The sequence below is a fragment of the Panthera uncia genome (genome assembly GCF_023721935.1).
Source record: "Panthera uncia isolate 11264 chromosome E2 unlocalized genomic scaffold, Puncia_PCG_1.0 HiC_scaffold_19, whole genome shotgun sequence".
In the NCBI taxonomy this organism is placed as follows: Eukaryota; Metazoa; Chordata; class Mammalia; order Carnivora; family Felidae; genus Panthera; species Panthera uncia.
This window is the reverse complement of record NW_026057588.1, coordinates 24,486,398-24,513,542: the sequence shown is the minus strand read 5'-3', so window position 1 is coordinate 24,513,542 and position 27,145 is coordinate 24,486,398. Positions and strand designations below refer to the sequence as shown.

The window sequence follows — 27,145 nt, the reverse complement described above, 5'->3', positions numbered from 1 at the left end:
CACTTTGTTCACTCATTCATTACTATCTTGCTAAAACCAGGCAAAGGTAGTACAAAAATGGAAAACTACAGACTGAAGTCTCTCATGAATATGGTTACAAAAGATGCAAAAAATGTTAATAAAACATTAGCAAGTAGAATTAATCAATTATAAAAGATGTATACATCACGAGCAAGAGGCAATTATTCCAGGGATACAAGGCTTGTTCAGTATTCAAAAATCAGTCAGTGCAACCTACCATATTAACAGGCTGAAGAAGTAGTTGATACAGTAAAGCATTTCACAAGTTTTAATACCTGTTCATGTTCCTAGATGAATGGAATGCAGGATAACTTCCTCAATGTGATAAAAAAAAAAGTATATTAAAAAATCTAACATCATATTCAAAGGTAAGACTGTTTTCTGCCTGTGATTGTGAACAAGGCAAGAGTGTCAGCTGTCACCACTGCTCATCACAGTGCTGGGAGTTATAGCTAGTTCAATACAGCAAGAAAATAGAAGGCATAAAAGGTGTTTGTAGATGACATACTTGTCTGCATAGAAAATCTGAAAGAGTCTATGAGAAAAAAATCCTGGAACTGAAAATAGGCTCAGCAGGGTTTCAGGACACATGATCAAAATCAATTTATTTCTGTTTATTTAGCAGTGAACACATAGAAGTAAAATTTTAAATAGAGTGCCCCGTTCAGTCACTCAAAAAATAGAATATTTGGGTGTACAGGATTTGTATGCTCAAAACTGTAAAACACTCATGAAAAAAAGCAAAGATCTAGACAAACAGAATTTGTTCTTGCAGGAGACTCAGCAGATGTCTGTTCGCTTCAAGTCAGTGTGCAAGTTCAACAAGATTGCTAAACAAAATTATTCTAAAATTTATATGGAAAGGCAAAGGAACTAGAATGGCTAAGAGCAATTTTTAATAGGAGCAATTACTATAAGACATTATGTAGTTAAGGCTGTGTGGCATTGGTGAAGGGCTGGATACCTAAATCAATGCAACAAAATAGGGAATTCATAAATATAGCCCCACATAAGTATGGCCAACTGATTTTTGACATCTGCAAAAGGAATTAAATAGAGAAAAGACAGTCTTTTCAAGAAGCAGTGTTAGAGCAATTAGATATCCATAAGCAAAAACATGAACCTCAACCTGAACCTCACATCTTATATAAAAACCAACTCACAATAGGTTGTAGATTTAGACATAAAACTTTTGGAAGATAACATAGGAGAAGTCTCTGGTTCCTGTGGCTTGATGAAGAAAAAAGCCAGTAAACCTTAAAATTACAAACTTCTGTCACAAAAGACAAGAATGAAAAAAACTATAGGAAAAAATACTTGTAAGCCACATATCTGAGAATGGACTTCTATCTAGAATGTGTCAAGAGCTCCCAAAACTCAACAGTAAAACTCAAACAATCCAGTTAGAAAATGGACCAAAAAATTGAACAGTTCATCCAAGAGGGAGTGTAGATGGCAAGCAGCACATGCAAAAGATGTTCAACATCACTTGCCATTAGGGAAATGTAAACTAAGACCATGAGGAGATACACTACGTTCTTATTTTTTTTCTTTTTTTTTCTAAGGGGGGTGGGCAGAGAGAAATCCCAAGCAGGCTCTGAGCTGTCAGTGTGGAGCCCAATGTGGGGCTCAATCTCATGAACCACAAGATCATGACCTGAGCCGAAATCAAGAGTCGGAAGCTTAACCGACTAAGCCACCCAGGAGCCCCACACTCTACTCTTAATATAACAGCTCCAATAAAAAATAGTAGCAGTGTCAAGTGCTGACAAGGATGAGGAGAAACTGGATCTTCTGGATCTCATGTGTTACAGGTGGGAATGTAAAGTGGTACAGCTATTCTGGAACACAGTTGGGCTGTTCCTTGAAATCTAAACGTTCACTTACCATATGGCCCACATTGCACACTGCTGGGCATTTATCCCAGAGAAATGACAAGTTCACATGAAAACCTGTACGTAATTGTCCATAGCTTCATTTGTAATAGCTCCAAATAGGAACAACCAAAATGTCATTCAGTAGATAGGTGATTAAAAATGTGTAGTTTGTCCATATCATGGAATAGTACTCAGCAATAAAAAGGAATGAACTATTGATACACTCACACCTTGGATGGGTTTCAAGAGCATCTTGTTGAGTGAAAAAGGTCAATCTCAAGAGGCACAAACTGTCTAATCCTATTTATATAACATTCTTGAAGTTACAACATTGTGAGAGACAAAAACAGCAGTTGTCAGCAGCTTAGGGATGGTGTGGGTGGAAGTAGGGGTAAATATGACGAAAGGGTAGCATGAAGGTAATCTTTGTGGTGATGGAATAATTCTGTATCTTGATTGAAGTGGTATTTTCTTGAGTCTATACATGTGATAAAATGGCATAGAACTATATACACACTGTATCAGTGTGAGTGCCCTGGTTTTTATACTGTGCTGTAATTAGGTAAAGTATAAGTGATTGGAGAGAACTGGGAGAGCACACAGAACTCTGTCCTATCTTTGCAGCTTCCTGGAAACCTATAATTATTTCAAATTAAAATACTAAAAAACACAACCTTGAGCCACAACCTAAATGCAGCATAAGTTCAAACAAGTGGTAGCAAAATGTCCATTTGGAGGGGTTCAGGGATGCGGACTTCAATATTTAGCACTCTGCTTGCATATCTAGGAAGAAAGGATGTTCAGTTGCTGTGCTTTGTGTTTTAACGCGATTACAGTGTTACAAAATTAGCAAACTGCTCTAATAAACAGCGCTCCTCTATCCAGCACCAGTTACCTCTAATCTTTACCACTAAGTCCACAGACAGTCCAGGTTTGTACAGAGGACATAGGTCTCATGATTGAACATTATACTGCTTCGGTCAGATTTTTCCTGTGACATTCTCCTCATATTTCTGGAGTTTCATCTATTCACATGGATGTCATAGTTCTTTTTTTTTAATGTTTACTTATTTTTGAGAGAGAGACAGCACAAGCAGGGGAGGGGCAGAGAGAGAGGGAGACGCAGAATCCTAAGCAGGCTCCAGGCTCTGAGCTGTCAGCACAGAGCCCAACATGGGGCTTGAACTCATGAACCATGAGATCATGACCTGAGCCAAAGTTGGACACTTAACTGACTGAGCCACCCAGGTGCCTCTGGGATGTTGTAGTTCTAAATATGTAAACAAGGAATGTGTGTCCATTGGTATATAAATTTTAACTGAAGCCCCGTGGTCACTAGAAAAACATGTATGTAGTAGGTACATGTTTGCAAAGCCTCATTGTCCCCAGTGTGGCGCAGGCTGAGCTTTTCAATAGCACCATTTCAATAACACTACTGTAATTTTAGTATAAAGTACGGGTCAGGTATTGCCAGGCTCATTTCTTACAAATGTCTTTCCAGAAAATTTTCACTGATAATTAAAGTGTTGTTACTATTTAGTAAGCACTAACTAGATGCAAGACAGTGTTGTTGGAGCTTTATTATCGAATCAGATTTCCTGAAAACACCTGGGATTGCACTATCCTCTCTTACAGTTGAGGACATGAGGTAGAGGGGCTGTGTAACTAGAGAAGACCCCAGTCTCATGGCTGGGATTTGAGCCCAGAAACAGGCTCCAGTGCCCACATTCTTAACAAGTGTATCCACCATTCCTGTGCATGCGCATGCGAGTTTGCTTCGTTCTTAAGGCCTCCAGTAGCAACCTAATTGCTAGAGAACCCAGTCCCTTTCTTACTTTACTGAGGCCTTGTTTAATAGCAACTTTACTAGAAACTCTAGAAAAACTCAGTTTTCTGAGAGTGGCAATACTGTCCAACATTCTCTGGTTCTTTATTTTTATTTATGTATTTATTTTTATTTATTTTTAATTTTTTTAACGTTTTTATTTTTGAGAGAGAGAGAGTGCAAGCAGGGGAGGGACACAGAGAGAGGGAGACACAGAATCCGAAGCAGGCTCCAGGTTCTGAGCCTAACGCAGGGCTCAAACTCACAAACCGCGAGATCGTGACCTGAGTCGAAATCAGACGCTTAACCGACTGAGCCACCCAGGTGCCCCTGGTTCTTTATTTTTGAAAAACTGAACAGTTTGGCTTTTCTATTTAAAAAAAAAGGGGGGGGGCATAAAATTATGTAGGGTATGCATTGTTCCAGCTGGCTGGAACATGTTGGTTTTTTTTGTTTGTTTTGGTTTTTTTTTTTGATGCCTTCAAAAAAATCAATTTATCTGGAAACTAAGGGGCAGTAGTAGCAAAGCAAAAGTGAAAGTTTGTTCTAGAGTAAATTGTTTGACTTTATTTTCTTATCTCTTAATTAGGTCATAGTACCAATAAATGCCTAGTAGCAAGCAAAAATGTTTGTTACTTACAGATGTAAATAAGTCCAGTCTTGTCCACTGTGCAGCTGGGCAGACCCCAAAGATCCTATTGCAAGATACATTATTGAAAATGTTACAGATACCTGCCTTTTAGAGTAGCAAAGTTTTCAAGTCCAATGAAAACGAGTAAGCAACTTATATCTGTTATCTTAAATCTTTTTTTAGAACATGGCATTTTCCCCACATTATTACCATGCTTTTGATTTTTGTACAGCTTGACATTTGTAATTACCTGTGTAACATGATATGTGCTATAAAGAGCTTTTGTAAATTGATCTCATCTTCTGTTTACAGGAATATATTAAAGGAATCTGTGAACCTGAACTAGAAGAAAGAGAATGTTATCCCAAGGCCATGCACTGTATTTTTGTTGGGGCACAGAGCCTGTTTCTGAAGAGCTTGATTCAGGACACATGTGCTGATCTCTGCATTCTGGACATTGGTCTTCTTGGCATCAGAGGAAGTGCTGAAGCTGTGGTCATGGCTAGGAGTCACATTCAGCAGTTCGTAAAGCTCTTTGAGAATAATGAGAACCTACCCAACAGTCAGAAAGAATCCGAGGTAAAAAGGGAATTTAAACAATTTGTTGAAGCTCATGCAGACAATTATACAATGGACTTGTTAATTTTGCCCACTTCCTTGAAAAAAGAGCTTTTGACACTTACACAAGGTGAGGAGAATTTATTTGAAACAGGAAATGATGATGTTATTGAAATTGGAGATTCTAAACGAACAGAGTTTACACAGAATGCTGCCACAGGGCTGAATTTTTCCAGAGATGAAATTGTTTTGCAGGAAGATGCAAGAAATCAAGCTGGCACTCCTGTTTCTGAGCTTACAAAACAAATGGACACAATCTTTTCTAGTTCACAAGATGTACTTTTTGTTCCAATAAATGGTCTAACCCCAGATGAAGAGGCACTTTCCAAAGACAGAATTTGTCATAAAAGGAGATTTTCTGATTCTGAAGAAAGGCATACGAAGAAACAGTTTTCTTTGGAAAATGTTCAAGAGGGCGAGCTTTTACATGATGGTAAGACATTAGCTGGAAATGTAATCATTGACCTATCTGATTCTTCGGCTGATCCTGAAAATTTAAGTCCAGATGTAAAGGACACCACTGAGGAAATGGAATACAATATCCTTGTGAACTTTTTTAAAACCATGGGCTATTCCCAAGAAATTGTTGAAAAGGTCATTAGGGAGTATGGGCCATCTACTGAACCATTATTGCTCTTAGAAGAAATTGAAAAAGAAAATAAGAGATTCCAAGAAGACAGAGAATCTTCACCTGGTACTATGTGTCCGGAGACCAACAGAACCAAAAATAAAGGTGTTTGTAGCAGCATAAATGAGCTTACAACAGATTCTACTCCAAAGAAAATACAAACTCACACACAGCAAAATATGGTAGAAAAATTTTCTCAGTTGCCATTCAAAGAATCAAAACCATGTACCTCAAATTGCAAAATTAACACTTTCAAAACAGTGCCGATAGAACAGAAACAAGAAATCTGGAGTTCAAACCAGAATTATATGTGTAACATGGACCTTGAAACTGATGGCCTTTCACCCTCTGTGGTCCCTTCAAGTCCCAAAGAAGTTGTCAGTTTTGTTTCCAGAGGCGCTTCAAGTCACCAGCCCAGAATTCCAGTTTTTCCTGAAAATGGTTTGCAGCAGCAAGCAGAGCCCTTGCTTCCAAGTAATGTGAAGTCTGCCTGTGAAAGCCGTTCCGGGTGTTGTAGCTCTCCACAGTCTAAGTCAAATTGTCCACCCCTTTCTCCACCAATGCCACTGCCCCAGCTCCTACCTTCAGTTACTGACGCAAGGTTGGCGGGACCGTCTGATCATATTGATTCCTCAGTTACGGGCGTTCAAAGGTTTCGAGATACTCTGAAAATACCCTACAAGCTCGAATTAAAAAATGAGCCAGGGAGAACGGATTTGAAGCACATTGTTATAGATGGGAGCAATGTCGCAATTACGTAAGTCCACTCTCTGCAAGTCCTGTTATAGTTGTAAATAGGGCCCTATGCAGTGTCTCACAATTACATGCAGTTACAGGCACTACCCTGTGCATCTTTCTAGTTGATCTATAGTCTTACTGGAAAAAAACAAAAAAAAAAACCAAAAACCACGAAACAGCTGTTTGGAAGGCTGGGTTATTCCATCTTCTAGAGTTGTAAACTTTGCTTCACCCTGCTGAACCTGTATTTCTGAGGACAGGAGATAGAAAATTTGTCTTTTCACTTTGCATTGCCTAGTCAGTGATAAACAACATAGTGACTTTTAAATCATTAGGTGTCTTTTTTTCTCTCTTTTAATCATTAGGTTCTTAACACCATGAATATCATTAGTTTTTGAGTACAAGGATGAAGCTTAAATCCAAAAAGATTTTTCTGACTTTATGTACTACAGTATGCTAGGGCTCTAGCCAAGATGCAGTGATAATGGATGCAATGTACTTCTGTTATAATTTGTTGATATAACTTCCTTTCTAAGGAAGTTCGTCAGTTTGAGCTTCATTTTGGTCTTCTGTTCTTACTAAAAGCTTGTGTATTTGTTTTTAGTAAAAAGAGTTAAATGATCATTTCTATCTCACCTGTCTTGGAACGCTTTGAAGAGTCTGATTTTATATGTATGTCCGGTACAGGATTGGGCTTCTTCTCTAAGAGGCAGTTTGATACAGTGACTAAGAAGAGGAGGGAGGTCGAGTAAGAGTCTCTGCCCCACTGTGGATCTGCTGCTTGACCTTGTGCAGGTTTCTGCCTGCTGAGTTTCACTTGCTGCAATCTATTGCCTTTTGCCCTGTCCTGAGGTCATCTTTATCATGCCATTTCAACAACTGCTAGGTAAAGACTCTCCAGTTTTCAAAGTCAGTCACTCCATTGATTTTGAAGAAGTCTGCAAAGGTTTGGCACTTTAAGTAGCTATCATTCACGAAAAGGGGCACCTGGACTGGAATGAAGATGTTGAAATACTGAATTTTAGCGAATGTGTGTGTGGCCTCTTTCCTAGGAGTTCTATGTTTGTTATGTATTTATTTTTTGTTTTGTTAATTTTTTATTAGAATTTTCAAACAAATACATAAAAAGGTAATAGAATGATTCCCTTTTTGGATATGTTTGGGATTCCCATGTGTCCTTCCCCCACCTTCAGTAGTTCTCAGCTCTTGGCCAGGCTCCCTTCGTCTGTACCCCCACCTACTACCTTTCACCCGTGTAATTTTGAAGTAAATGTCAGATATGTTATTTTATCTATAAGTACTTTAATATCTTTTTAAAATAAGGATTCTTTTTATTTTTTGAATGAATTGTTGATGTATTTTGCTGTCAAAAGAAAAAAAAAAAAAATCCCAGAATTTCACATGTTAAAGTTTGAAGGTGGGCTGGAAAAATGCGTAATATACTTGTCTTCATTTCTAAATAATGCTGTTTGTTGTTATTTCACTTTGCTTTTTGCCAGTTCTTTTGGGGGAAACCCAGCAAATGGCCCACAGCTGCATAGCATTATCTAAGTAAAATTGTAAAGTGCAATTTCAGTCACCCACAGTCCAAGCCCAGTACCAGTTCCTCATTGTGATGATTTCTTGAGCCAAATTATGATATGAAATTTAGGTCATGATTGTGAATTAATATTAATCCTTTTTCACTTTTTATGAGTGGAAAGATTTCCCAAATAGGTGTTCAGAGACTTAAGAAATGCAAATTAATGTAGAATGAGCAGTGATAATGACATTATTTTAAAACCTTTTTGGAGTAGTAACCAGTGTATTTCTCAGAGGGGTCACTATTGGAGTTGTGTATAGTCCATCCATGATAGGATGTTTTGCATATCTAGTCCCTCCTACTTTGCCCATAGTACTGCTCCCCCACCCCCGCCGTCATTGTGACACCCCGAAACACTCCCACATATTTCCTAACACCCTTGGGTACAGTGCCATCTCTTTTGAAAACCACTGAATTAGTGCACTAAGGGAAACCATGAGTAGACTTTCATTAATTTTTCTTTTGAAAGCTGATTATTTGGGGAGGATTCCAGTTTTCTTTGAATTCACAGATGTCTCAGTTTAAAAGCAACATTTTTGTAAGGATGTATTATCTTAAAAAGTCAGACTTAATTTGATAAAGATTGATCTGAAAATATCAGTAACTAAAATTAACTCTCATTCTGGGGGTAGATTGCTTAGTGCGCACAGGATTTTATTTTGGAATCACAGAAATGTTTTAGAGCAAAGTATAAGTGGTAATTGTGCAACATTGTGAATGTACTAAATGCCACTGAATTGTTCACTTTAAAATGATTATTTTAAATGTTATGTGAAATTCAACTCAGGTTTTTCTAAAAGTTGGGAAAAAATTAACCCTTGTTTATAATCAGTCGCTTCAGTATTAAATGTGAATTATAGATTGTACATTCCATGAAGGAAGTGATTTGTATGTCCTGTTCACTAAAATACTCCCAGGTCCATGGTGCTAGTACATGGTAAGCACTCAGTAATGTTTTGTTGAATGAAAGAATTAATGACTTAGGAAAGATTAGAATTTTTTAAATGATTTTTCACCATCCTTTTATAACTTGTTATTCGATTGTTATTATAGTGATCAGTTTAGATTAAATTTTAACTGAGACATTTTTCAACAAATATTTGGAATCTTCAGGCTGAAACACCTGTTATGTGTCAGGTACTATATCTTTTAAAACATAATATTCACACCAATTTTGTGAGGTAAAAATGATCTATTCTTTATATAACATGAAATGGCTTAAAAATTTTGTCCAAGATTATACTGGAGATGTGAGCCCATAGGCTCCCAGAGCCATTGTGTACCTTGTCTTCTCCCATAGAGAGTGAGGTTGGAATTTTCAGGCCTTGGCAACATAGGATACTTAAGTCTTGAGTTGCTTTAAGCAGTGCTGACTAAACCTTACTTATTTGACCCACCTAGTTGGGGAAGTAGTTAAAAAAGAAATTTGAGCCCTTAGTAGCATTTGTTGGTGTGATCCCCACTCTGAGGCAGCTCAGGCCTAGCTGTCCCTGGGTTTCTGCAAAGCCTTTGTTTATTAGTTTATCCAGCGTGCTGTCTGCAGTTCATACACTCTGTGAGAAATTCCAAAATACCGACTTCATGCTGCTAATTATGCGTATCTCTACTTGGTTTTTCCCCTTTGTCACAATGAGTCAAATGTGATGAGTAAATGGAAATTGTTTGCGGTGCACAGCTAGACATCACAGTGGTGGCTAGATAACACTCGGGCTTGGTCAGTCTGAAACTTCGGCATTAGGACACCTGACTTAACTTGGCAGCTAATTTTCCATGTAGGTGAGGTTTGCCCCTTCACTTGCCAGAGCTATATATTTTAACCATTTTTTCATGTGGTAGTCTTCTATATCCGGGTCTCATGGCTATTTTTATTAAGTGGAAACTATAGAAGGAAATTATTCTTCCCTGGGTAACTCCAAAAGGGTGTTTTGGGATTTTTTTGATTTTTTGTTTTGTTTTGTTTTTTGTTTTTTTACTATTTCCCCCACACTGCTGGGTCTGGTTCCATCACTGCCATGAGTTTTTACCAGGTGTCTGTCACCCATCTCCTCTCTTCTTGAGACACTCTTCCTTCCAGTTTACTGCCTCCTATAACAGGGAAAACAACCGGATGATGTGACTTGTTTCCAATTACAAGGAACAGGAGTTTACATCCCCCTTGCACACCCTGGCCTCTTGGCCCTAATATCTGCTCATTCTGCATTTGGAGCTGGGAGCCCCAGAGCTTGACCTTTTCAGAAGTAAAGGAGGAGTTAATGGTATATAAACCCTTTGAGTCAAAACAGACAGTTGATCTGGGTCTACATGTCAGCAAGCACCTGTGGCTTGACCGCAGGGATGTGAGGAGACTCCGTGGTTTCTGCCTAGGGCTGTAGGATTTGAAGTGGGAAGTGGTAGGGATCTTCCATATTATTTTGAAGACACTAATTTGACTCCACTTAATTTTCTTCTGTAGTTCTGTTTTCTGGCTGAATCTATCTGTTTCCACCAGAATTTCGAACTGCTGTTTTTATTCCTAAAACTACTCCGGAGATTTTTCAGGGTATCCAAAGTGATTTGATCTTATCACTGAGGATAACACTTTGGGAATTACTATAGAGCTCATGTTTCTGGAAATTCCATTTCTTCTTCTCTAAGCTTGGGCCCACTACAGGGCCACAACATTACATCTACTTGCATATCCCTTCATTCATTTCCTCAGTGACACAGTGGAACAGAACTGGGGTCCACCTGCTTTCTACTATTGCCATCTAAAGAAGCTTTTGGGGTGCCTGGATGGCTCAGTTAAGCATCCAACTTCAGCTCAGGTCATGATCTCATATTCTGTGAGTTTGAGCCCTGCATCGGGCTCTGTGCTGACAGCTCAGAGCCTGGAGCCTGCTTTGGATTCTGGGTCTCCCTCTCTCTGTGCCCCTCCCCACCCCCAGGCTTTGTCTCAAAAATGAATAAACATTAAAAAAAATTTTAAAAAGCTTTTCAGGAAGAGAAAAAATTAGTACATGTTTGTATCTGATGAATAAGCCAAACTTTACAAGCTTTTTTAATGCATTTCTCTCGAGGATTGTTTTTTTCAAGACTTAACGTACATATCCCTTGGTTTTTCTAAGAACCAGTAGGCTGTGTTGTATTTTGGATTTTCATAGTCAGGCTGTGGTTGACATGAACTCTATATCTGTTCTTACTGATAAGCAATTAGAATGATTTTTTTCTTTTCTTTTCTTTTTTTTGTCATGCATAATTATTTTTGGACTTTGAATTTTTTTTAATATTTAAAAAAAAAACCTTTAATTTACATCCAAGTTAGTTAGCATATAGTGCAATAATGATTTCAGGAGTGGAATCCAGTGATTTATCCCCTACATATAATACCCAGTGCTCATCTCAACAATGCCTCTTGCCCATTTAGCCCATCCCCCTACCCCAAATCTCTCCAGCAACCTTCAGTTTGTTCTCTGTATTTAAGAGTCTCTTATGTTTTGTCCCCCTCAAGTGATTTTTAAAGATTTTTTTAAAAGATCACATCTATAAAAATTGCCTCCAGCCTTTCTCCAGTAACAGATGTCCTGTTGCTACATTCTTGCCATATTTTGAATGCTTTTAGATAAACTATACTGAATTATTTCATCAAGAATGGGTTTGTTTACTTGCTTATGTTTTCTTGGGTAAAGCTGATGTCATTGTAGTCTCTTATTTATGGTTCACTGAGAAGAGAGTGGGAGTTAGCCTCTAAAAGGAGTTTCTGAGCTGCTCTTCTGGGTGTTAGAAGTTTATTGTGTGTCTAGCCTATTCCTGCTTTTGTGAGAATACAGATTTAGTTGGAGACAGTACCACTGTGGGGTGGTAGGAAGGCACTGGCCCAGGAGTAAGGAAGCCTGAGTAGTCCCAGCACAATTACCACAGGGCAGTGCAGCCTGGGGAAGTTGCTCTGTCTTTCAGGGGTTTCATTCTTTTTTTCTAACAGGAATCTAACTCTGTTGTATCTCCTAATTCTGTCATTCCAGTGCACAGTACAGGAAAGCAAGACAGGAAAGAAGAGGGATGATTGAGGACCTATCTCTAGAGATGGCCTCCTAGAAGAGGGTCTGGAATGGAGTCCCAAGGGCATTGGAGGAAAGGAATGGGCAAAGGTCTAAGAGTTGGTCTACAAAGAAAGCAGCAAAAAAACAAAAACAAAAAAAAAACCTCACTGCCCAGGAAGAGGGAGATAGCAAGCCTACCCAGCCAGAAACGAGTGTGGTGATGCATGATGGTTTCTAGATCCCTTCTGACTGATCAGGTATAGAGGGGATCTTGAAGCCATGCTCTGGGTTTTTCTGGAGGGATAGTGCCATTGAAAACCCTGAGCAGGATCAAAGACCTCGTGGCTGCATTTCAGGGTCTAAATGGAGTTTGAGGAGGGATTGGAATTAGGAGTCTGGAGTTGACTTGGAACACATTGTACCTGAGGTGGCAGGACTTCTAAGTGAAGGAATTAATCCACCAAGTGGTTTTGACGTGGAAACACTTGACATGAAGAGAAGCCAGGACTGAAGATGCTGGATTTCCTGTCACTGGAATCTAAGTGTCTGTTAAGATTAGTGAACATAGGTTATGGTCATTTCATAAACTGCAGCTTCACAGGGGTTTTGATTTTTTTTCTAATATTCATGGCTAGACAAATGGATTACCACCTACAAAATTTCAGACTTTAAAATACACTTTTAAAAAAATGTCCACTTTTACTTAGGTACTGCAGGTCACAACTAAATATTTTTTCTGGTTTCTTTTGAAATTTGTTACCACATTTTTGGGTGGGGTCACTTTTTAATCCACTATAATGTGGGGTTGTGCCCTGTGGGCCAAATCTGGCCACCACCTGTTTTTTGCAAATAGGGAACACAGCCACCCTCATTCATTTGCAGTTGGCAGAGTTGAGTAGTTCAGCAGAGACCATATGGCCTACAAAGCTTATCTGGCCCTTTACAGAAAATTGTATACTGACTCATATTCTGTACAGTTCCTTGTTCGTTTGCATCTACTCCCAGCACTTTCTGCTTCCTTCAGCAAAATCATCTGCCGTGGCCCCTAGTTAGTTTCACTGGAATCCTGCCCTCATCTTATTTCCTAGAAGCTGCAAACTGAGTAGGTTCCACGGTTCCCTAGAAAGGGTATGGAGCCCCAGAGCCAGGGTTACCCCACAGCCTTTGGAAGTTGTAAGGACCATGTCCTGGAAGAGTCATCATGTCTACTTCTGCTTTAGCAACAAATTTCTTAATAAAATTCATAGAATATTCTTAGAGGCCATTGACCAGGCAGGGCTCTCTAGAATGGGCTCTTTATCTAAAAATAATAATAAAATAAAGTAAAAAATAGAAAGTGCAATAAACAAGTATTACCATGAAACTCAAGCTGCCTTCTATCTCAATAGCACATTCAATTAAATGAACCAAACAAAATACAAGAAAAATCATAAAGCTATTAAGAATCACATTTCATGCAATAGGTTCTTTCTTGGCTTTGCAAGGTCACAGACTATGGAACTTAATGCCAAAAAATGTAAAAGGGAATGTAAAATGTAAAGGGAATTTCATTGCCATTGTTTTTGTTATGTATAGAGTTTACCTTTTCACATTTTCATGGTGAAATTTCTCATACGTTAAGCTGAAATAAATTTTGTTTTCTTATAGCCACGGTCTGAAAAAGTTCTTTTCTTGTCGTGGAATTGCAATTGCGGTTGAATATTTTTGGAAGCTTGGCAACAGAAACATCACTGTATTTGTCCCACAGTGGAGAACAAGACGTGATCCTAATGTCACAGGTGAGGCAAACTGATCCTTCCAGATTTCTCCTTTTCTAGATGTTTAATGAGTTTGCTTACAATGGCAACTCATACTCCTTAGAGCAGAGCCACATGCTGCAGTGGCAGCAGCTTGAAAAACAAAATTGTAAATCTTTTGGACCCTGTGAAACATCAGTTGAAGAGAGTGTTACAGCATAAGAAGTGCTTAGGGGAAGGATGGAAAGTTTTAACATAGTTGTTTATGTGGAAAGTTATATTAGAGTTCCTTATACATCACAAAAATTTTCCTGACTTTCTAAAGAGTAGTTTAAATATGTCTTTCCATTAGTCTGGACTTTTGCCTCATTAAATAGTCTTTTCTAAAATGGTCACTTGATAAATTTGGAAACCCTCAAAGACAATGTTTTCTGAACAGTCTGTTTTTAATAGTTTAATATAAATTATGTCTGTTAATTGTGTGATACTGCATGGCTGACTGCAGGCCACACACGGGATGTTTAAACTTACCGTGAATCATGCAGTATTCTAGAGAAACCTATTCTTATAGTTCATGATAGGGGAGTGGTGGCACGGTGTCAGGCAGCTTAGCCCACTGGTGTGCCTAGACACAAGAGGTGGATGGGAGAAGGGAGGGGGAACAGAGCTCACCCAGCATTTAAACAGGAAGTGAAACTTAGTCACTGTTGAGATGGAAATGGTAAGACCACACATTTCTCAAGTATCCCAACTTCCCTCATTTGGAGAGCGTATTTGTCTTAACAGAGAGTGCTTGAGGAATGAGGCAGAGCCACTAATTTTTGCAATAGGATCCTTGAAAGGGTCTTGCAAGCCTTCCTGTGCTGTGCATTTCTAGGACAATAAAACACGGTGTGTGCATGTTGCAGTTTAAGCCAGTGGTGAGTAATCATCGTAGGGGATGCGGGTGTGGGAATCTTAGACCCTGAGCTTTTAGCTGCTCTTTGCCCATTGACTGATTTTCTGTAATTTGGCTTTGACCCTCTTTTCTTCTGTGTCGCGACCCACTCCCATGAAATATCAGTAAATGTGCAGATAACTGAGAGAGGTTGGGTAAGATGCCAGCTAGAAAGATATTTTGACAGCCTCTTGGAAGGGGGACCACATAGGCCTACCTTGGGATAGGGCAGAGCCGTGTGTCCCTGCCTCTGCCTCCAGCAATGTTCCCTGCTCTACCCCACCCTCTCTCTGGGACTTATGTCATCAGTCCCTGTCCTACTGCTTGTGATATGGCTGTGAAAAAGTTCTTGATGGTAGGATTATGATTTACTCAATTCTAGGAGCAAATGAGTTGAACTTTTTTATATTTAAAAAATAGCTAAGGTCAGTTTTTATGTTGTATTTGCCTTAGTATGTGTGTTGCTTAATTTTTTTTTTCCCAATGAGTTAGTATAATTGAGTCTTGTTGAGTCAGCAGAAAAAAGGTTTTCCATAATTCTCCAAGTGAAACATTTGAGGGTGCTTTCATTTATTTAAACATATGGGAAGATAGCCTTTTTCTGAATGTGTATTCAACTTATTCCATGAACAGAACAGCACTTCTTAACCCAGCTCCAGGAGCTTGGAATATTATCTTTAACTCCTGCCCGGATGGTCTTTGGAGAAAGAATTGCTTCTCATGATGACAGGTACGAAGGGCTGTTTTCCTTACTGAGGTGGGTGTGGGATGGCGAGGAGCCCACCACCTGCTCCACTGAACCAACCATTCATGGTGCCCCTGGATCCACATGCATAGAGGACTCACTAGATTAAGGGGTTTGAGGATTTTAGTATTTATGGTCATTAAGGTTATATACTCAGTGGGGTTTTTTTGGTTTTGTTTTTTTTGTTTGTTTTTTCTGCTATACGGGTTTAAGAGCATTACATAAAATCTGTTAGGTTAGAATGTTTTTTGTTTGTATGTTTCTTAAATAAAACACGACCGAGAATCATAAGAGCGAGCAGACATGGAGTTCTCTTTTTTGGTGCATACTGAAAGTAATGTTTGTCTTGTCTTATGTGGTGACCCCAAGGATGCTTTTCAAACATTATCCATCTCCTCCTGGTTAATTTTGGCCAGTGACTTACTTTGTCATTATGCCTGAGCCCTCAGCATTTCTTCCACATAAAGAAAGATGGTCTCAGCTGACCCTAAGTGTGACAGGAGTATGTTGCATTTCTTCGGTTGGCGTATCACTCAGAAAGCAGGTGTTAATGCATTGGAGACAACAGGCTTTAATCTGCACCTTTTATATTTTTTTCTAAAAGCTTTACTGAGCACCAACCAAGTGCAATGCACAGAGCGGGGCTTTGGGAACACACGTGATTCAGACACATTTCCTGCTGTAAGGAGTTTGTGATCTAAAGAGAAGGCACACAAATAAGTAATAGAGGGGAGTTTTGTTGTGGTTGAATAAGAGAAGGTCCTAGATATGACCAGTGGCGTTAAAAACAGTTTTTCAAACTGTCCTCTTATGGAGTGAAGTCAGTACTATTAACCCTACCAGTATCTGGAAACCTAAGTAGTGGCCGCTTGTTCTTTCCTCACCTGCATACACCCCCTTTATTTTCTTCTGGCCTGAAGCACTTAGAATGCCCTGGTGGTTTTGCCTCAGAATTCTACCAGAATAGCTCCTCACATTGAAGACAGTGTTTGGCTTGTAATGCCAACTAGTGAATGACAGTCAGGTGGGTGAGAGATGAAAAGAGGGGCTCGGCAGGGGGGAAGGGGACTTGAGAAGACAGCACATGTTCATTCAGGAAAAGGTCTAGAGGACCTTCTCATTGACAGCCCCTTGCCCTTCTCCAAGCTGGGATGAGAGACCAGATCAGATGGGGAGAATCAGAGGTGATGTGAAGGAACAGCGTGAGAGGAAGCGAAAGGAGAATAGCATATTGAGGCAGGGTAGGGGTGAGGAAGTGCTGGGAGACCATGTTCTGCTCCGGCTCCATTATACTGGGCTCAGACCCTGTAGTGCTCGGGTGGAGGGGCACGTAGGCTGCTGGGCTTCTGAAGAACCTTCACCTCTCTCACACTCTGCAGCTGCACGCTTGCAGAATTTGAAGGCATATGCAAGTATGCAGACTCGATAAGCCTTTGCTTAATTTGTATGATTCTGGGTTTTTAGTGGACATGAGTCTATATATAGCATATATTTAGTACATGCCCTCCGAAGCCTTACTCTTGATATTAATATCTCTGGGCAAACATCACCATTTACCATTCATGCCCACTAGGAATAATTGATAAGATATTCATTAATAAATTCAAGATTTTAAGTCCTACTTTCCAAGGTGTCCTAAGCCTCTGAAACTAACAAGACTTGTTTTTTCATTCCTTTTAAGTATTCACTATCACTAATAAAAGCATTTGTTTGCACCTTCAATTCTAGTGATTCTCTTAATTTATTGTTGCATTGTCTTTGTCTGCATTGCCTTAAACAAATGTGATCACCCTGACTAAGGGATAAAACTCATCATTAGTGTCCTCACAAATCTCTCATTAAGAGATTTGACCACGAATAATCTCCAGCAGTGAAATAGAATTCTCAATACTGATTTCTTACCCTTTGTTATCACAATTTCAACTTATAAATGGCATCTGAGTGAATCTATAACTTGAACTAAACAGAATGGTGCTTCTAGACATCTAAAGTCCAAGCAGCAAGTGTGAACCTATGGATTTATTTTTTAAAAATGCAAGGCTGACTGTACCAAGCAGCTAATCTTAGAACCAGAGCACTCTAGCCTAGCAACTAAAACTTAAATTGTGATTTAGTGATTTCACAGGCTTGTCAACTCAAATTCATTCTCGACTCTAGTCCTCGTGCATCATCTGATAACCACTGTCTTCTTATAATACAACTTTTCCAGAAAAATGTGTAAATTGTGGTTGATCTTTTTTTTTTTTTTTTTAAGATTTTAAGTAATCTCCACACACCGAGATCAAGAGTTGCATGCCTTGGGGCACCTGGATGGCTCAGTTGGTTAAGTGTCCAACTCTTGATTTTGCCGCAGGTCATGATCTCACAGTTCATGGGATCGAGCCCCACATCAGTCTCTGTGCAGATAGCACAGAGCCTGCTTGGGATTCTCTCTCTCTCTCTCTCTCTCTCTCTCTCTCTCTTTCTTTCTTTCTCTCTCTCTCTCTTTCTTTCTCTCTCTCTCTCTTTCTCTCTCTCTCTCCCTCTCCCTCCCTCCCTCCCTCCCTCCTTCCCCGCTTGTACTCACTCTCTCTCAAAATAAATAAACTTAAAAAAAACAAAACAAAAAAGAGTTGCATGGTCTTCTGACTGAGCCAGCCAGGCATCCCTGGTTGAGAACATTTTTAAAAAGAGATACTAAGGTATGAAAATCAAACCTTCATTTATAATCACACTAATAATTTCAGAGGTATTTGATATTTCAGACTGATCTTCAGCTGACAAGGGCTTAACTTTTCTACTTCCTAGCCGTAGTTAAATTCTTTGGTGATTTTCATATGAAGAGGAAATCCTTTTGTTTTCTTATAGCGTAGCTTCTATAAGCCAGGAATGCCTGCTTGCCCATTTTAACCTCTTATATTACTATAGGTTTCTACTACACTTAGCGGACAAAACTGGTGGCATAATTGTAACAAATGATAACTTCAGAGAATTTGTGACTGAGTCAGTCTCTTGGAGAGAAATTATTACAAAAAGGTAATAATATTTTCTTTGTCTTTGGTTAAGTGTTTTTTGTTGTTTATTGTTTGCTTTGGTTTTGTGTACACCTTGGCCCTGCAGAAGGCAGTACAGGAAACCAAAGTATCATAAGACTGTGCTCCCTGTCCAAGACCATGGCTGGCCCCTCTAGGTAAGTGGGGCTCCCAGTACAAAGCAGCAAAACCAGTGGGTGACATAATGGGCATGCTGTGGTGGCTGCAGAGTGTCTTTGAGAGATCGGTGTTCCCTGGCAGAAGGCAAGAGGCACATGATTATGGCACAGTTAACTCTTGTTAACAGTGTAATCGAGCAGAAATGGCCTCCTAACTTGGCCTTGCCCTGATGCCAAGGGAGACTTTGGCAACTCAGTGGGTGTCCCTACTTGATTCAACCATGAAATACAAAGGTTGGATTTAATGACAGCTATGATTCCAGTAAGAGGATGAGACCAAAATCCACATACTGATGAGTTTTCACTTCTTAGGAGTGAGAAGAGTATTTCTGCTTTTCAATATCTGATGCTTTCCTTGAGCATTTACCATCATAGTTTAATCATCTATATTGAAAACATGTGTGAATATCATCCAAAATAACAAAGTCAAGAGTTGAGCATTCACTGATACAAGTTTTTTAGTTGTGATGATGTTCTGAATGTGTCCACCTGCCTTAAGATCAGTGAACACTGGCTTCCAGGACTTCTTGTTAACAAGCATCATCTGACTGAGTTCTGTAAAAGGCAGTAGTCTGTGATGGTGCCAGGGATGAGTCCTATATGCCACAAATCTAAAAGCATAAATCAACATACCTCAGGCTGTGTTATAACTAGTACATAACAGGTACAATTAGATATTTATTTCTGTTGGGGTTTCATAGTTGCCCCTTGTCTGATATTTGTTATTTTGCTAACTCGTTAGAGGATTTTAGAAAATAATCCTTTGCTATAAATACCCAGGTGTGAGTTAATTACTGTATGTATTTTGACCCACATGGTGTTGGAAAGCTGTTGTTGAGAGCTGAACTGAGAATTGGTCTTTGACCTTCTAGGCACAGTTAACAAGCCATTAATCTTCTAGGACATGTTTCTGTTGGACCTTTGCCCTAGACTCATTGTCAGTATTTATTGGACACTCCTCTGTGTGTAGAAGGTCTAAATGCAGTCAGGACTCAATGTTTGAAACCAGCCCATTGCTTTCAAAACTCACAAAACAAGGCAGAAACCGAGGTCTGGACAGCAAACACAAGCACTTGGCCTTTTTTCTTTATCACATCTTCCCCAGCAGACTTGATAAATCATGATGAGATCTCAGGTTTTCTTTGTTCAGATATCCTATTGTTTTGGGTTTTTTTTCTTTTCTCTCTCTCTTTTTTTTTTTTTTTTTAGTTTATTTATTTTGAGAGAAAGTGAGTGAGTGGGGGGAGGGGCAGAAAAAGAGGGAGAGAGAGAATCCCAAGCAGGCCCTGAGCTGTCAGTGCAGAGCCCAATGCAGGGCTCAATCCCACGAACTGCGAGATCCGAGATCGTGACCTGAGCCGAAATCAAGAGTCAGATGCTTTAACCAACTGAGCCACCCAGGCGCCCTGTACTGTTTTGTTTTTTCAAGAGGTTATCTTCAGTGGTTTGCCTATAGATATAACTATTCAAAAGTAAAACCTTTTTTGAGCACCTAAGCAGTGTGTCCTAAGCAGTCAGTCTTAAATCTTGTTTTCAAAGTTAGGAGAAGAAGCTGCCTCCAAAGCCCAGATAAAAATCTGAAAGTCTCGATAAGAATTGTGAGGGCCAATGATAAAAGTTTATTACTTTACTGTATTTGTATCCAAAAGAGAAATTCAGATGGCTTAACTTGGATGTGTTTGTTTTTTCCATTAGGCATGTAAGCAGCCTTACAATTTTATAGGTGACTCTTGCTTTGGAATTAGGTGGACACTTCTACTTTCTTCTCAGCTCCTGCAACAATAAAAGCTTCACGTTTTCTCCAGCATTGTAATCATTCTCTGTGTTATAGATTGCTTCAGTATACCTTCGTCGGGGATATATTTATGGTTCCTGATGACCCTCTGGGAAGAAGCGGACCTCGATTAGAAGACTTTCTTAGGAAAGAAGTCTTCCTTAGGTATTTGCTTTTTCACATTGTTTTCTGTTTACAAACTTGTTTCAGTTCTTTGTGCTTTTGTGTAAGTGATGTCTCTGAATAACTAAAGACAACACTTTTAAATTTTGTATTAGCCTTAGATTTATTGCTGGTATAATATATTTGAAAGGTAATCAAGCACACACCCCAAAGACCATGTCTTCATTTATGGTCCTTTGGTTTTAATCCTAGGAGAGGGTGGGGAGCCAAGCTTTGTATAGGTCTAAAAAGACAAAGCAGGTTTTGCTGACTGCCACTTATGAGCAAACGCCACTTAGGTTCATTATGTATACGTGAATATCCTCTTACATTCACTTTCCAAGGTTATTTGCTTTAAATTTGTGATGTTCCTGTTAATTTATTTACTATTCAGGAATCACTACCCGGGGAACTTTCTGTCTCCACTAAATGGAGAAGCCAGTATTTCATATTGATCTGAAATTGACTTGATAGTTGACATTTTCTTTGTTTTAGTTGGGTTTTTAAAGATAAGTTGCTGGTGGTTATATCCGTTTTCAGAATTCTTGGGTAATGGACACTGTTAACTAAAGTATCGTATGTGCCTAACTGACAGATAGTATAACCTGGTGACAGACAGCTGATCTTTATTTATAACCAGATCCCTTGGGGATTCTAGATTTGGATTTGGGGTAGTTCACACAGAGGTATCTTCCACAGAGGAGACAAGTGCAGTTTCGGCTCCCTGGGTCTTAGGAATCATTTCTCTTCTGAGCCTTTGGGTTTTATTACATAGAATGAGGGCTTAGTTCCCAAAGGTTCTGCTTCTCTGCCTACGCTTAGAGAATGGCAGCCATTTTAACATCTGCTGGGTGTCAGTGCATCTCCACTGGGCATTTAAGATCTGGCGCCTGTGTGCAAGCATCAAGGCCTGCGGGTCAGGCTTAATGGGAAAGAGAGTTCTCTGGCTCCTTCTTCACCTCAGCAGCCTGGCAGCAGGGTCTGCCCTGCCCGTGCACTTAATCACTCTTTACAATGTGTTAACAAATTGAGTGAGAAGTTAATAATAACTCCACTCACCAAGGAACTAACTTTTGAAGTTAGTTGAGCTTTTGAAATTGGAAAAAGTGTTCGGCCAGCCCCATTTCTCAGCTGCAAGCCCAAGTCACCTGGGAAACTTCTTTAAAAAGACAGATGCCCTTTACACACACTCACACCTACCCATGAATGTATAGGTTGTGGGCACCAACACCTGGCCCAGACTGGTGAGGGTGGAGAGGAGGGGCAACAGGTATCCGTAGTGGCTGCCTCTGCCCAAAGGAGTCCCTTTTTCTAATCTCTATCAACCAGGGCCCCACACAGAATTAGTCTCCAGAAGAGTAAGACCCTGTTGTCTGTGTCTTTTGAAAGCTCTCAGGTGATTCTGGCACGTCCTGGCTTAGAGCCAACAGTTGGCTGGGGTCCATTCTTGCAGCTGCAAACCTAGGAGGGTGGTGTAGCTCATGATGAGCTGTCATTTCCCGTCATGACTGGTCTGGAGATGGTGTAGTTGTCATCCCTGTGGACCCTCTGTAGGCAGCTTGCCTTCAGAAGTCATGGAGCAGCACGGCCTCAAGGTCAGCAGCAGGTTTCTCATTTATCTTACAGCCTGACTCACCAGACTCATTCCATTCACAGAGATATGCAGCCCCTGCTCAATGCCTTGCCAAATGTGGGCATATTTGACGCCAGCTTCAGAGTCCCTGGGGCCCAGGCAGCCAGCACCAGCCACCAGCCTCCAGCCCGGATTCAGGGTGCCCCACCTAGCCACTGGCTCCCTCAGCAGCCCCGCTTCCCAGTTCTGTCGAACCTTCCCAGTATGCAGCAGAACGTGCCCATGCCAGCACAGAGGTCTCCTGCAGAAACCAGCGAGCTGAGGGAAGCCCTTCTGAAGATCTTCCCTGACTCCGAGCAGAGACTGAAAATCGACCAGATATTGGTGGCCCACCCATACATGAAAGACCTGAACGCACTGTCTGCCATGGTGTTGGACTGAAGGCCACACTCGAGCTAGTGTCTGCACGTGGCAGCAGGAAGTGACATAATGTGAAGAGACCGATTTCCCAGTGGAAATGCTATTGTAGTATATAGAAAAGAAAACAGATGTTTTGTGTATAAAAAAATCTGGGTTTTCAAAACCAGCTTTTTCTATATATAAATTATGCTGCTATTACAGATTTAACATTTTCTGTAAAAGGAAAGTACATTTTCTGCCTGTTCAGAACTGTTTAATAGCAGTTACTCTTGAGTGTATTTACATTTTTATGTTTTTTAAACTATTTTCCTTAAAGCTGAAAATATTGACAAATGGATATGAGTAGCCTTTCTAAATAAAATAAAAAAAAAAAAAAAGAGTTGCTTTCTTAGGGAAAGCAAGACCTCTTAAAGTATATTTTCTTGAGATGACTATGTAACGTCCACTAACATGAAGTGTGCTCATCCCTCCCGGTCTCCTCTGCCCTCACCCCTGGAATTAGAGTCGTAGGAGTTGGGTTTGCTCCTGTGGGTCTTTTGTTGGAGCCATTTGTGAGAGTGGGCAGGTGGTGCCACTAGATGGCACCTGTGCCTAGCCATTGTTAATGACCAGGGCACAGTTAGACTCCCAGAATGTCAGGGCAAGAAGAAACTTCAGAACTCATGTAGTCCCACCCTACTTCCCCTCCCACCCTGAAGAAGAGGGAACTGAGGCTCAGTGTGCTCATGTCTGCACATGCCCAGGTCCACAGCCGTAGAGCAGCTGGGCAGGGACCAGACTCCTTGTCCAGTGCTCTGACATGCTCACCAGGCTGAGGCCTCGCTATACCTGACCTGACTCTAGAAGTCATGTCTTAGCCTCTGAAAATAATAGTGGGATGTGAAGAAATTTAACAAAGAGCCCCATCGTTACAGTAATTTTGTGTCCATATCATGGGAGGTACAACCCATGTGAAGTTTATACAGCTTTGCCAAAAGTGGTTTTCTATTCTCAAGAATGACCCTAAGCCAATAAATAGCATTAGTAGCTGCCATGAGGGCTCAGAGCCCCTTATTTATTTTTCCTGTGTTTGTCTTTTTAGTGTTCTCCTAAGCTGCCCTTCCTGTGAGTGAGTCTATCTCAGAATTGGTATCTTAGTATTGTGTTTTCAGTGTTGTTCAAATTCTGTGTCAGTGAAGTTCTTTTCCTGGATAATTATTCTTAACATCTTTACTGTTCTCTGGACTTTCAAAGGGCTTTGTATTTTATACCTGTTCTCTTCCCAGGCTGCTCACGGTCAGTTTTTTATCTGCCCTGTGGGTCACGTCTCTCCCAGCCCCCAGAAACAGCTGCTGAGGACTCAGTGCTGGTTTGTTTTTCATAGTGAAGGGACTTTGTTGGCCATGAGCAGAGCTGGTGACTCCCCAGGAGGCTCCCTGCAGGTGTGTTTGACCTCTGTATCCCTCCAGGGATGAATCCAGGGTCCTCCAGGTGGCTGGACTTACACTTCAATCATGTTTTCTCCCTGATGCCTTTAAGATGCTTCCTGACGAGGAACTGGTTGTCCACTGCCTTTTGGGGGCAGGTTGCCAGAGTCACCCACCCAGTTGTGGATGGAGACTTGAGGTGGCCAGGAAGTGACTCAGTCACAGCCCTTGTGCCTCATCTTCAGAACCGGTGGTTTGTAAAAGTGTGGCAGACGTGTGAGGGCTAGGGCTGTCTTGTAGTTACTCTGACCTTCTGGGTTGAGGTTTGGTCTGACAGTGTTGCCAATCCAGTATTTCTCTAATGTTCAGAAAAGGACCCGGGGGTAAGCCTTGATGGCTGAGGCTTAGCCACACAGGTCTTCCTGAAAGGGGACTAAGCCTCCACTGATGCCGGGTGGGGCTGGCTAGGCCTGGGGTTCCAGAGTTTCCTAGGCTCTAGACGTGACTTGACCTTTGAGCTTTGTATCATGTAAGCCTCTGTATTCTTAGTATTGTTTCTGAGGGCTCTACCTGCCCCTTTCCTCTTTCTGGGCGTGGGAAGGAAGGATGCAGGAGACTAAGTGGGTTAATTACTTCCTTTGATAAATTACAACATCAAACATAAGTCACAGTTCTTTCTGAAAATCATCAGCTTTAGTTAAACTTAGTATTTAAAAACTCAATTTTCAGACCATTAAAAAAAGTCCTTCAGCCTTCTCTTAATATTAAGCTCAGTGTTGATGCTACTGAAATGTTTCTTGATGGTCTGCCCCCAGCAGTGGATTTTTGAGCCACCTTGGCAGTGTCAGCAATGCATCATCATTTTGTAACTCCTCAGCGGGTTACAGAGTGTGGTGCCTCTGCGTCCTGTATTTCCCGGCATTCCCGTGAAGGAGGTGGCCTGGCAAGGATGCACCTTATTTGGTACACTGGCATCTGGTGCTCAGAGAGGTTGTCCGGGGTCAGAGAATAAGTAGATGGTGATGCGGGATGATTCCCAGGCCTGCATTCTTCCCAGGCCCCGACTTCCCGCTCTGGGAGAAGAAAGCCTTGTTTGACCTTTCTGTCAAGTACCCTGTGTTTGAGACCCAGTAGGCTGCTGGCTAGAAAACAGTGGGAAGGCGTCTCAGCCATCCCGGATGACAGGTCAGCTTTGTCTGGCAGACTCAGCTATGGTGTGGAGGTGTTGCTGGGGACTCAGGCCTGTTGCAGCTTTTGGTCTCTGAGAGGAGGGATGGGGTCTTGCTTAGGTTTGTCGTGGCACATGTGGAGTATGAGTCACAGAGAAAGCTGTGCTCTCTGTGATTGCTCCTAGCACCCTCCCCCACCACAGGAGATGCCCCAGGCACAGGGCCCCTTGAATTTGGGCCTTGGCACCATTCTCCCTCAGCTTCCAGCTGTCCACCAGCACTCCCAGGTCCTCCCCTGTCCTTCCTTCCCATGTCCCTCTCCTCTCCTCACTGTGGTCTGTTTGGTCAGTCACTGACTCCTGCCATTTGTTACTTCATTATCTACCTCCCCATCATTCTCCATTATGACAGCTTGGCTCCTGTAGTAAAATCACCCGATTTCCCCTAAGAATCCTCTCCATGCATTGCTGCTCTCCCTCACCTTCCCACTCTTCACTTCCTTATTTGCAAACTTGACCTTCATCCCACCCACTGCCTGAAATAGTCTAGGAGAAGTCATCAGGGACCAGTAATTGCCAAATCAGAGGCCTTTTCTCAATACTTAATCTTCGTGTCCACCCTCAGTGACCAGAATACTTGACATTGTGGCCCTTACTTTCCTCCTTTTCTGAGATTTCCCTCCCAAATGTTCCTCATTCTTTTCTATTCTTTTACCTAAAGGCCAGTCCTTGAGACCCTTTTCTTTCTTGACAGGTGGTCAAACTTCAGACCAGCCATGGACTTGTGATGGGGAGGGTGGCTCTTGCTAAAAATGCGGATTACTAAGCACAACCCCCAGGGCTCTTTATTCAGTGGCCCTGGAGTAAAGCCCAGAAATTGGAGACATCAGCAAGCTCCTTGGGTGTTTCCCACACAGGCTGTCCAGGGACCACGTTGTGAGAAACTACTCACCCTTAATGGTCATTAACTCCAGCTTCCTTCCTCCCTCCCTAACTTCCCTGCTTCCACATGTCCCCTCTGGGCAGTGACTTCCAGTCCCACTTCTAGGCCTGCCATTCAGAAATGCGTTTCTAGCATGACTGGAAACCCTGTGACATCCTCAGACTCACTCCCCAGACCCTCAGCCTGCTTCCGTTCCTTGCTGTCCTTTCCCACCCCACCCTGCCACAGCGTTCCCTCATCCACCTTGTCCTTGTCCTGCCAGTGCCCACTAGTCATTCTCTCATGCTCTCAGGCAGCCCCTGATCAGTCAGCCCACCCCACCCTCCCAGACCCCAGCGTGCTCCCAGATTTATCTTCCAGGAATGCATTGCTGGTCACAAACCATCCTATTCAGTGATCTTCAGTGCCTCTTGGCCAGAGCACCGAGCTCAGCCCTCCCTGAGCATAGTATCCGTGCTGTCCTCGTGGCCACGTGTGACTGCCCACTTTGAATAGCCCTTCCCCAGATGCTCACTGCAGCCCACATACGTTTCCTCAGTTTCCTGTGGGCTCCTGCCTCTGTGTGCACCTCTTTTTCTCTGCTAGAGATGCCCTTTCTCCCAAATGGCTTCCCCCTCAATGACCCAGTCTCCTGCCTTCTCTTTGTGCCCTTGCCTGTGCTTCTGGCCAGAAACAACCCTGTGGCACTCTGTGACCCACAGCGCTTGTGTCTCGCTTTTGGCACCTGCCGCACTGGCCGGTATCATTGCAGCTGATTGTGTACTGTGTCTCACCTCCCTTTCTAGACTGTGAGCTCCTCGCGGGCAGGGACCGTCTATGTTCACTCTTTGTATTTCCCATGGCACCTAGCACAGTGCCTTGCACTTAATAGGTGCTCAATAAACGTCTGCTCAACTGAACTGGACGACATTGCCTTCTTGACTGTGGTGTCTGGCAGCCGATAAAACCTTAAGAAATCACATTGTCCACATTTGCACCTGGGAACCCACCACTATGCTGCGGTCTACTGCAGATGGGGTGTCTGCCTGGCTTTCCCCTTCTCTTCAAGGCCCCAACACACCATGCAGTCCAGGGCTGAGCTGTGGACAAGCCAAGCCAAGCAGTGTGCTCTGACTTCCTGCCCGCAGCCTGGCCAGGGGCAGACACCTGGCCCAA

At 41.5% G+C, this 27,145-nt stretch overlaps 1 protein-coding gene across 1 annotated transcript in view; it reads left to right on the top strand.

The window, feature by feature from the left end:
- Positions 1–26,889, top strand: part of N4BP1 (NEDD4 binding protein 1) — a 49,591-nt gene extending 22,702 nt beyond the window's left edge. Inside the window, exons 2-7 of the mRNA XM_049622358.1 lie at positions 4,667–6,357; positions 13,584–13,714; positions 15,243–15,339; positions 18,262–18,369; positions 20,376–20,483; positions 22,137–26,889. Coding sequence (XP_049478315.1) covers positions 4,667–6,357; positions 13,584–13,714; positions 15,243–15,339; positions 18,262–18,369; positions 20,376–20,483; positions 22,137–22,494 — 2,493 coding nt within the window. The 3' untranslated portion in view covers positions 22,495–26,889. The remainder of the gene's footprint in view (positions 1–4,666; positions 6,358–13,583; positions 13,715–15,242; positions 15,340–18,261; positions 18,370–20,375; positions 20,484–22,136) is intronic.
- The last annotated feature ends 256 nt before the right edge of the window (positions 26,890–27,145 follow it).